The 12212-nt window shown below is 41.8% G+C and overlaps 1 protein-coding gene across 2 annotated transcripts in view; it reads right to left on the reverse strand.

The window, feature by feature from the left end:
• Positions 1-12212, reverse strand: part of LOC107391140 (prickle-like protein 2) — a 50388-nt gene that overhangs the window by 11411 nt on the left and 26765 nt on the right. For both annotated transcript variants that reach the window (XM_015968245.3, XM_015968244.3), the window contains exon 2: positions 665-848. In XM_015968245.3, coding sequence (XP_015823731.1) covers positions 665-796 — 132 coding nt within the window. In that variant the 5' untranslated portion in view covers positions 797-848. The remainder of the gene's footprint in view (positions 1-664; positions 849-12212) is intronic.

Here is a 12212-nt window from a genome sequence, read left to right on the forward strand (position 1 = left end):
TAGAAACCATGAAACACCTCCACCGTTTGGAAAAACTACTAACTACTACTTACTACTACTACTAACATTTACATTTGGATGATGGGAGAACAATCCAATCAAAACTGAGTGGAGTCAGGCGACTGACCTTGCCCAGCCAGTATCAGGCCCCTCCCCTTTCTGCAACCAAGACCCTCTCACCCAGTCTACGCCAAACCACACCCACAAACACCTTAAAGATATGCATTATTGTATGTCCACCCTCAATGATTGACACCTGTCGCCTTGGGCTGACCCGTGGTTAATTGAGCAGCAAGTTGAAGGGGCGTAGAAAGACACCTGTCTATCACCCAATGCACTAAAGACGTACTAAATCCGACAGGATTGTTTGAGCAGTAAAAAGGTGGCACTTTTGGAAATATTGTGTGGTTTTATCCAGTGTTACAAGGCTTAAATTTGCAAAATGTGCATGTGTAAATAAAAAGACAATTCAACAGAACATGCGATTTAATGTATTTAAATTGGAATGGCTTAGCTCTATTATCCAACTTGTGCCAGCTGTGCCTGAAAAATATCCCTCTAAAGTGTTGAAAATGGCCAGCATGATAGAGTTTTGAATCAATCAAACAGTTTGGTTCTGCTGCTGAAACATAAGAGTTGAACTGTGAGTTGTTTGTTTGTTTACCTGCTCGGGGCTGAGACCGGGGGGAACCCAGGCATACTCCTCCAGAGCACAACCAGAGTCGTCATCAGATGTAGAGTTCCTCTGGAAGTCGTACATCAGCTTGGTGATGGTCTTTTCCATCTCCAGAGACATGGCGTCACAACATGCTCCTCTACACAAACCCCTTCAGTGGACACAGGTATTCCTGGTAAACAAAGGTGCAGGAGAGTCAACAGAAGGCAAAAACGTACTTAAAGTAGTTCATCCTGTTTGTGATCTGAATTTTGAATATTTTAAAGGAAGTCTCTTTTGCTTGATGTAGAGAATCAGTGTCTGCTTGTATGATGCATTCTTTTGTAAAACACACATTTTATTTTCAACTAAATGAAACAAGAATTGTCCCGTTCCCTCCTGTCTGTCATTAACAGAGGTGACGATGTGCAGCTTTAGAAAAGAATAAAGGATTATGTCTCAAATCTGAGTTTTATTTTGATTCCTTCTTTTACTTGACATCTTTATCCTCTTGTGATTTTCAGTTCTCAGTTTTTCATTTCACCACCTATCACACCTGCTCCCTGTTATCTGATCACCTCCAGCGGCGTGTAACCCTCCAGCTTCTCTCTGTGCCTTTGTTCCATCACAGGCCCGTTTTCCTAAACTCTATATGTTCTTTTTAAGTTATTTTGGAGCGTTTGTTTAGGTTCAGCTCCGCAGGAACATTACCTGGCTAGGCTTCTACGCTGCGTGCACAAGGCAATCTACTGAAAGTAGAAACAACGGCAAGCAAAAGTTAAGAAAACTGGATTCACCCAGTGCATTTTCTGCATCACGCCCTGAATGCACACAGTCCATGTTCCTGTAGTGACTGGAGACAATGCAATTTGTGTTACCTGCTTTTTCTGTTAGGTGGTATCACTAACCTGCTTACATAAAGTCTTCTACAAGAATACATCCATGTTATGTGAGTAAAACAATAATCTGTATAAGGCTGCATTTCTTTGAACCCAAACCTCCACTGGAGCAAATTAGGAGTTTATCACAAGTTACCATGGCGATGTTTGAGAGAAAGCCACCTTCATGGCTGACACACCAACATACCTCACGGAACCCTTCATCACGCTCCAAAACAAAACTATTCAGACCTGTAAGAAGTATTCAGAGTACTATAAAAGCAAGACAAACTTCTAATTCAAACACTATAATTTACATTTGCACAACTCAGATTCAGGTATCATATTCATTCTTCTCAAATTTGCTCCTCCTGCAGTGTGAAGTGCTTTCACACATATTTTGTATGAAAAAGGAACATAATAACACACCAGTGTTTTCAATTACAACGCATCAGCAGCACCAGATACCATTTTATCTGCAACTGATCAATTGGATCTTCTCCTCCTCCTTTTTTTCTGTCTGCGAGGAGAACAGATGCACACATTACTGGCACATGAATAATTAACAACAGTAGGTATCGCCTCCACCAATTTATGGAAATGACATGCAACCTGTTTTGCAGGCAGCTTGAATATTTCGCTAGCCAGCAAAGAGATTGAGTCTTGTTTGCATCTCATTGGTTGCTATATTTAAAACTGCTGATTAGAAAGATGCTAAAATTAGTTGATGTACACTAAATGTATATTTTGTACACTTGTTTAATTTAAAGTAATCATATCAGACAGCGATAAACGTGCTTGTACAGAAATCACAGCAGCAGATGAGGTGCTTGTTTTGTGCGTGCAGGTCCTGTTTCAAGGTCTTTGCAGCTCACTGACTAAAACAACACCAGCTGATGGAAGGTGAGAAAGTGTGAACAGGTCCTGACATCTGTGAATCAAAAGGCCAAACCACAAGGCAGCTTTTCCCAGATTAGAAATTGCAGAAGAACAGAGCTTTAGCCAAGGAACAGCCGGCATAGCAGCAGAGTGAGCCAGTGAGTCAGCCTCCATCCAAGCAGAGATATGGTTTGGCTTTATTCCCCTAAGATGAGAGCTGCTGATTTCTTTGTGAAGAAAGACCGCAGGCATGTAACCTTGAGCGTCTAGCTTGGCCCGAGGCTCATCGTCATTAGTGCACTGAGGCTAAGTGAGCTCGCCTGCTGGGTGACTTATGACCTGCAGATCAGTGATTCAAGGCTGACAACAGTTTTAACCACAACTACGTCACAAGGAAGTTGGCGCTTGTTTAACATTATGTGGAGCCAAATATAGGATCTTTAGCATTCAAGAAACACTCAGAAATATTTGATTATGCTTTCTGAGATACTAACGAGACCACAGATTGAAACTTACCAGGTTTCATTCAAAAGTCAGAACGTTCAGAGTTGAAAACGGCAGCGTATTAAAACAGTTGTACTAAAGCTTCTTGCGTTCTCCTGTTGCCTGTTTAAGATGACTCCTCAGACTTCATCACACAAGAACAGTTGTCACAGAATACACATTTAAAACACAAACGTTGACTCCTTACTCTGTTTACAAGCGCTAGTCATAAATTAGAAAAGCATGTCAAAGTTTATTTATTTCAGTAATTCTATTCAAAAAGTGAAACTTGTAAATTAGATTCATTCTACAAACAAACATTTTGAATGTTTACTTCTTTATTTTGATGTGGTAGAAAAAAGTGTACAAGCAATAGGGATGACCGCACCCTGGAGAGGATTGTGAAACAAAACTTATTCAGAAAGGTGGGGGGGATTCACAAAGAGTGGACTGCAGCTAGAGTCAGTGCTTCAACGACCACTACACACAGACGTGTGCAAGACTTGGTTTCAGCTGTCGCATTCCTTGTGTCAAGCCACTCTTGGAGAAGAGACAGCATCAGAAGCATCTCACCTGGGCTAAAGACAAAAAGGACTGGACTGCTGCTGAGTGGTCCAAAGTTATGTTCTTTGATGAAAGTAAATTTAGCATTTCCTTTGGAAACTAAGGTCCCAGAGTCTAGAAGATGAGAGGAGAGGCACAGAATCACGTTGCTTGTGGTCCAGTGTAAAATTTCCACAGCCAGTGATGGTTTGGGATGGCATGTCATCTGCTGGTGTTTGTCCATTTTGAAGCACCTGGATCAGCAGCAGAGAGTGACAGCTCCTGATATTTGGACATCTTGCCTCTGATTGGATAACAGCAACATGACTATACCACTGACTCTATTTGCTCTGCAGTGTGAATAATTTATCTTCTCAACTCACACCAACCTGGAGGAGCTTCTGCCGTGTGGTGGAGTTACTAATGCTAACGGTTAGCTTTTACTAGTCATTCAATGCTGTTTCATGGATGCTAAAACAACAACAGGCTTCTGTTTGTCATTTTGTTTGATCTAAATCTCTGACATATGTTTGAACGCCAAGAAACACTGCTAGCATGAATTGCTCACATCACCCATTTACAGCCCCTAATCATTATTTGAAGTTCAGTGTAAAAGCATTTTTAGATCAGTACAGCTGTTTCTTGTAAAGAAACAGATGTGCAAACAGAGTTACGGGGTCTTGTGTTTGTGTGTTTTCCAGAGTTAAAGTCATTAGACAGCTGGGATCCAAAATTGTAACGATCTCAACCTCTAGCTGAAACTAATAAAATAATGCTCATTATGTCAGACTCTTTTTTAATGGACAAACAAAAAAAGACAAAGTGACAGTTTGTAGTGTGTGTTCAATCTCAGTCTTCTAGGGCAATTAGTTCATTTTAAATAAGGCAAATGAGTGTCTTTACTTTGTTGAAAACATTTTGTTTCTCATTGAAGGAACTTCCCAAGTTAAAGGAACATTTGGAGTTTTACATTTAGCTCACAATGAAGAATTCACTTTAGATTTGAGTTCAGGTGATAAAAAAATTCTGTTGAGTTAGGAACCAAACTCATATTTACAATTGCAACCAATGAAAATTAAATAACACCTCTGTCACCTTTTTTAGAGTGTTGTGATTTATTGTGAAAGATTCTCAGCTACTACTACAGCAATGCCAACACGATATACCTAAAATGATCAAATAGTAGCATTTTTTTGCTTGTTAATTGCAATTTGGGTGTGGCAGTCATCCCAATATGGGTCGACTCTAGAAGGTAATCAGCCGAGGAAGAACACCGATACATTTAATGATTACTTCCTAAGAGAGTTGGTGCTTCATGAGCTGCTTTCCTCATAGCGGTGCCCCCAGATGATTTTCATAGGGGTGGCCAGATGGGGCCAGAGAAAATTTTGGGGGTGGCACATTGGACCGTGTCGTAGCTCTAGGAGAGTTTAGCTTGTGGTGATGCATTACATGCTCCTTTATTCTTTTTCAGCAAAACACAATATGCATCCAACACGCTTACCTCAAATTTCAACAATTTTTTCCAGAAAAAGACATTTCTAACAGATATTTGGAATGGTATTTAAAAATTAATTGTATAATTTTTTAAAAACACTTTAATAGCTGTCTTCACAAAATACATAGAGATTTAAACTTTTGTTTTAAAAATGGTGAGCAGGAGAAACATAAATACTTTAAAAAATCTGATTAATTATATACTCTTTAATTTCAGATTTGGTTTTACATTATTTTTGTCTGTTTAAAGAATTTGTATGAACAATAATATGATTAATTAAAACATGCTGGTCTCCTCTGGTGTGACCAGTAGAGTGGCTAGAAACTTTCCAGGGGTGGCCCTGGCCACCCCAGGCCACCCCTTGGGGGCGCCACTGGTTGACTCCTTTGGCTAAGTTTTAACCAAAAACTGTGAAGCGGAAGATGTGGTCCTGGCTATTGAGCTTCAGTGCTCAATTGGGAAATGCTCAGAGAGCCTGTTTACTCCTTCTAACCAAAAATGTTGAATCTGGTCATTCAGGATGACGCTTGGCCACGGCCACAAAAGTTTGTAGCTCATTATCATCAAAATTGACCAAGTTGTACCAGATTCTGTGTTTGAACTCTGCGTACGTAAATGGAGCCCTCACACCGCTCATCGAGATGTGCTGTAAGTCTCTGCTCTGCATTGTTAAACACACACAGCTTTACTAACAGTTTCAAAGCTATGTGTCATCTTTACACCCAAACTTTTGACTGAACGCACAGTCACATTGTACAGAAGGCTGCTGATGAGTGTGACTTTTTGACGTAATACACACTCGCCAGGCCGACTCACAACACACTCTTCTGTCCTTACCCAGCAACACACTGAGAGAGGGACAACGTATGAAGTTTAGCTTCCTGGAGGAGTTTGGGCTTTTCTTTCTTTCTTTTTTTAATTCAGACAGATAGAGTAATAGATTGGGGATGAAACGTCAGCAAATTTCTTTTTTCTCTCAGTTTTATGAGGGAATTTAGTGATTATGGGAGTTTCTTGTTGAGCTCTCATTTCCATGCAAATGTTGTAACAGCTATGTGAAGCCATACTGGGCTGAGGCTTGATTTTCCTGCTGCTGCAGTTTGTGACTGAAGGATGAAAATATTTTAGGTGATTTTGTTCAGGAAAAAATCAGTGCTAATAATTCAAAGGTCAACTGTCTAACTATTTTATTGATTTTGTTAGGGCCTGATGTTAAAATAAGAAATTAAAAAACTGTATTTCAGAAGTTGCTGCTTAAAGAGCAAGTCACCCCCTACAATAAACTTACTCCACTCCCACTTCATGTTTGAAAAATGCAACAAATGCTGTTGCTTGGCAGACCGAGAGGGCGGAGCTGCTAACAAATACACACACACACATGCTCACAATGGCATTATGACATCATAATATACCAGATGACATCATAGCACACCTCTCAGCCAATAGCGGTGGCAGATTTAAATTCAAATACAGTGCAGAATTTTTCCCTGACGACGGCGCAACACTGACAGTTTTAGGCAGAATATTTGAATTTTAACCAAGATGCACTGAACTGCCAAATTATTGACTACACGTGTCTGTAGCATGATTAGACACTCCTTAATATAGTTTATCAGCAAAAAAAAAAGTGATTTGGTGGTGACTTGCTCTTTAAGGTACATTTAGAGCCAATTCCCCTGATTGACAGAGATTAGTGACTGCAGAGATAGGCAGGGCTGTACTATAGGTTTAAGTGATTGCACAGCTAATCAATAAACCTCCACTTTGTTCCAACTAGTCACTGAAATCACTTGATTGGCTCAAATATAGAACATGCAGCCTGCAGTCATTACAAATGTGCTCAGGTGTCCTTATCTGCCCTCCCAGTTTTTATTAAGTTGATCTTTGCATCCTGATTAAAACCATTCCTACTTTATGAAACTGTATGACCAAAGTCATAACTAATCAAAGTCTGATAATGATTGGTTCTCACAGCACATGTAAAAACCAGGGCCACCAAAATGATCTTTTTTTAAACATTTGAAATGAATACATATCATTTCACTTTTTACTTCTTTTTCTTTTTACTCTTTATTTTATCCTCACTTTTCCCCAGACTTACTTTTCCTAGTCTCTTGAGCGAAGAGCAGATAATCAGGAAGATGAAGGAGGAGCAGGTTGAAGCAACAATCACTTAACAAAGTGAGAAAAATAAACAGAAAAATAAAAGACGAATCGTTCATCTTTAGAGCCTACTGTTGTTCTTTCTGATACGTCAGGGATGGGTATTAACACAGATGGTGACAAGTTATTTCCTTTTAATTTCATTAACAGCATGGGATAACGTGCCATGTCCTTTTATAAGAATAAGTCACAGCTGCCAGGAAGAGTTCTCCCGATGAAATGAAACCAACTCACAGTGACTCTGATTTTCAGGTCTGTCACAGAACAGAAAGTAGAGAAGACAAGGAGGAGCTAAATTGAAATGTGAGGAACCCAGCATAGGTGAATGGGTTGCCAGGTGTGTAGGGGTCAGCGACATCTAGTGGCAAAGTAGCAGAACTGATACATCTCTGTCTTAAAAGGCCAGTAAAGCCGGGCGTACACTGTGCGACGTTTTCACTTTTTTGAGCCGATTTTCCACTCGTGCGAGAATCCACGAGATCGGGGCGAGTTTTGCGCCAAGCGTCGTGTAGAGAGGCGATTAACACCACGTGACCAGCTGCCGATCAGCAGTCGTGAGGTCGCACGGACTTCTGGCGTATTTAATATTTCGCTCGTCCCTCGTGAGGGTATCGCACTGTTGAAGCGGCGCTGCGAGCAGCTGCGACCCAAAATGTATCAGAACCGCTCACGGCGCATGCGCAGTCCTGCATCAACGCCGCTCGCTCGCTATTTCCCTAATAACACACACTGTTCGTTTTTGTTTCTACACGTTTTTTTACTCACAACGATTGTCAAGAAAGCGTGTTTGTTATGTTCATGTCAAATTAAACTGATCACAAAACACAGATTTACTTTCTTTATTTCGTTTTCCTCATCCAACCCCCATAAATCCCTGCGTGTCCTCCTGCAGCACTCCCGAAGGACAACAGGCAAAACAAGACAAAAAAGTCTGATGTGTTGTGTAAAAACTGCTATTTTTAGCATATTTTTAGGGCCGACGTGTTGCTACCAGACGTACAGTGTGAGCAGTCAGGTCGCATCCGAGAACTGGGTCGTGCAGTGTGAGCAAATGACTCGTGAGATCTGCCCTGCGAGGAAGTCGTACAGTTTGAGCTGAAGCTGAGTGCTACGAGTGGAAAAGTCGCACAGTGTACGCCCGGCTTTAGGGTTAGGGTTAGGGTTAGTCCCTAGCCCTAACCCTGAGTTAGTGGACAGTCCCGGTCCACTAACTCAGTGGACCGGGACTGTTGGAGACAAACTAAAATTGTGAGGGAATTTTTAAAATGTCCTCTGGCTCAGTCTCACCCTACTTCACATTGGAAGCATCAGCAGAACGGCAGCGGAACGGCACTGCTTCAAGTAGAATCCATTATAGTCTATGTGGGTGATTCAAACCAGCCGCGGCGTGGACACTTTCAGGTGTGTTCCAGAGCCGGCACGCCACACTGCTAAAGGTAGGATTGGGTTCAATTTTTGCCATCTGGGACATGACAATTTCGGCAGTTAACATAGGGCTAGACAGGAAATCACATACAGTTTCAGTGTAAAACCCTCGGTAATTTTCAAAATAAAAGACTATTGCAGTTATGCGATTTTATTTCTATGTAAGTTATGTCAATGCAAGTGACTACCAACATATTTACTCACAGCATTGTTGCAGGAGGGCAGCAGTGTGCTGTTCATGGCATTAATCCTGGCAGTGGAGAGGTACAACATCGCATGACCTCCAACAGTGATATCAAATGTGATTTCCTTCTTTTTGGTTTAATGGTGAATGATGTAAACTCGAGGGATTTTGTGGTCTCACAAGTCCAGCAAGCAGCAAGGCAGAGTAGCCGCCCCGTGGCTGAGATTCTCCCGGTGTGTACTGGTGTGCAGCTGAAGTCACGAGTAAACCATTCCGCTCCGCTGATAGTTCCTGGGTGAAGTAGGGGTTAGAAGTATGGTGAGAGATCACACAACTGGGAGGGACTCAGAGGAGAAAGGATGCTCCTCCACATCCAAAGGATTCTGCTGGGGTGGTTTAGGCATGTGGTCAGGATGCCTACTTCTGGGAGAAGGCCTAAGGGCTGCAGGGATGATGGGCTGGCCTGGAAATGCTTTGGGATCCCACCAAAAGAGCTGGTGGAAGTGGCTGGGAAGAGAGCAATCTGAGGGGCTGATCAAGCAGAAGATCAATGATGAAGACGAAGAAGTTGAGTTGCAGGGTTTTGCTGTTGTGGTACAGGAATCTCAGCTGTAATCCACAAAGGCACAAAGTCCTCATAGGTGTCTGCAACCTTTCTCAGTTTAATTTACGGTTGTCAGAACGTGCAAGTACAACGTCGGGCGAGGTTAGCAACCAACTCGTTACTGAACTGAAATATAATTAAGACTCTTCCTGGAAACTGCTGGAAAGAAATTCAGGAGTCTGTTTTTTTTTTTACAAGTGAATCCAGCGATGCATCCCAGTGAGATCCTCGTTTAAGTTTAAAAGATGGATTCTGGTTCCTGCTAAATAAGTGAAAGGCTCTCAGTTGTTTGGTGGTGCAACATTGTGAAAGATGAGTTTGAGGTTCCTCAGCAGCTGTAAACTTAAAGAACACAACCTGAATAAAAAGGAGGGGGTTCAACACACTCGAGAATTTGTTCTTAGCCGCTCTCTTATCATGACGGGTGAAACGTCGGGGCAACTGGCATCAGGTCTCTTGATGGCCTCCATAACGGGCCTTCATAAAAGGTCACTGAGTTTTTGAGGACAGCTTGTCCTAGATGCTTTTTCCATTCATGAATAATTGATTTGGCTGAACTCTGAGGGACGTACAAACTTGGAAATAGTTTTGTGTCCATGGCTTTCACTTTTATTCACACGTGGACTTAGTGTACTTATAATACAACTGAGCTGATAATGTGACACCTGAAATGATGCTAACCACAGAGGAGATGAGAAAAACTACATCTGCTCTTCTAGGTTTCCTAAATAATATTAAGAGAAGTGGGAGAAGAATTCATCTGCTTCCATAGTGCAGAACCCCACACCCTGGGAGATGGATTCAATTTGGAAACGCACATTTTGTTTACTTACAGCTGACACTGATGAAAGCTATTTCAGCCAGGTGCAATGACTTGTACATGAAGAGGAGACAACTCATCTGAAGGATACTCAGCGAGACGGCAGGCATCTCACTGTCGGTCAGCGAGGGGAAAAAAAAACCGTGATCGTTGCCATGGCAACCGATTGGTGTGCAAAGACTTGAACAACACCCATGCGCCAGCGTCTGTAGGAATGTGTGACTTTATTGATTTAGTAAGGCAGTACGAGCACAGAGACAGACCTGGAGTATGTTTCATTTCTGGCCCCCGTCTTCACTGGGAGGAATAATCTGCTGTTCGCTGCCTCACACAAGGTTAAACAGAGGATCACTTACTTGCTGTTGCCATATAACGACTTGCTCATCACAAATCCCCACTGGACCGGATTATTTTCCAGTATTTTTTTTATCACTGTCTGTTTAAACCAATTAGCAGCTTTCTCATTTACAAACGAGTTATCTGAGATTAACCCAAATGTCTTTGCCAGAGGAGGGGTGATTTTCACAAGAATGTGGGTACTCATGTGAACAAAGAGTAGAGGCTCATGTATAAATTCACAATAGTTCAAGTTTCTTTGAGAGAATTTCCTTTAGAAAACATGTGGTGTTGGGTGGGGGGTAGCGAGGGAAGAAAGGATCCCGAGAAGCTATAGATAAAGAGCTGTTAGATGCGGTGTTAAGAGCGACGCTGTTCCTATTTCACGTGTCATGCTTCACCCACCTCCCTCCTTCCTCCACCCATCCTCATGTGCCTCTGACAGGCTCTGTGTGGGTGTGCATGAGAGAAAGAGAAGGAGAGGGAGTGATGCAGAGGAAAAAGCTCTTATTTATGTAAAAGCTGACATGAGAGAAGGTGCTCAGCTGATGCACAGAACTGGACCGAGGTTTTGTTAACCCTTCACGGCCAAATCCTTCAACACCACGTTCTCCACGTAGACAAGAACAATGCAAAAGGAACTTTTCAGTCTTCTCACACCAACAGCGTGCCTATTTCCACAGTTTACATACAATCCTCCTACCTAAGACAAAACATATAAATCTGCAGTCTAAAACCTGTCAGTCTTAAATCCTTACACACAAGCAGAACAAAGAGGCGATGCTGAGACAATTGGCATCGCACCTGCAGGTTCTTGGTTATCAGCTACTGTCAGGGCTGTGTGTAGACAATTATGTAACTGTAAACAAACACTGAGCAGAGTTATTAGTCCAACATACAGTAATTATTCACCTGATGCCTGTTATGGACTCTGCAGATGGATTTCGACACCACTGTTTTTTTTTAGTGCAGCTCGGCCATTTATCAGTCTGCCTGGAACATATTCCTCGCACCGACTCCTTTCTCCATCCTTAATGGCTGCTCTTAACAAGAGCCCGAGAAAGATACACGCTTTGATGCTTTCAACATGTGAATTTTCAATGTGTATGTGTGTGTGTGTGTGTGTGTGTGTGTGTTGTGATGAACACATGTTTAAGGCTTCTTCCCCAAAGGGATAAGCCTCACAAGAAGCAAGATTTAACAAACACATTTTAAATACTAACATGCTCCATGAGTCTACAGAGCTGCGTGTCATCATCAGAGGCTCTGATCACAGTTTAAGAAAGAGTTTTATTTAGAAGAAGAATAGAAGAGCATGTTCTGCTGTGAGAACCTTCATACAAAAACAAACACAGCCCTTGTTTTTGGATTGTCCAGAAGAGAAATGAAGCTGCAGCAGCACAATCACTGAGAAGCAAATCAAAGCCAAAGTGGGGAAAACAAACTAACTCTGAACCAGTTTATGTTTGGAAATATTTGTTTATTCCTTGTGCACATTTGCTTAAAGTACACAAGTGAACCTGTTATGTTTTTCTTGTTTAGACACGCTTCTTTCTGTTGTTTCAGTATACATGAGTGGGAAAACATCCAAAGCTGTCGCCCTCATCCTTAGAGCACTGGTAATTAGTGCTAAGTGGCATCTTAAATCCACCCCAATCACCCGCTTTAGTCGGGCAGCAAGAGCCAAATCATCCTTTGGCTTTTACCAAACAAAAAGATGACTAAACTGATCCTAATAGGTTTC

Source organism: Nothobranchius furzeri, chromosome 15 (genome assembly GCF_043380555.1).
Source record: "Nothobranchius furzeri strain GRZ-AD chromosome 15, NfurGRZ-RIMD1, whole genome shotgun sequence".
Taxonomy (NCBI): Eukaryota; Metazoa; Chordata; class Actinopteri; order Cyprinodontiformes; family Nothobranchiidae; genus Nothobranchius; species Nothobranchius furzeri.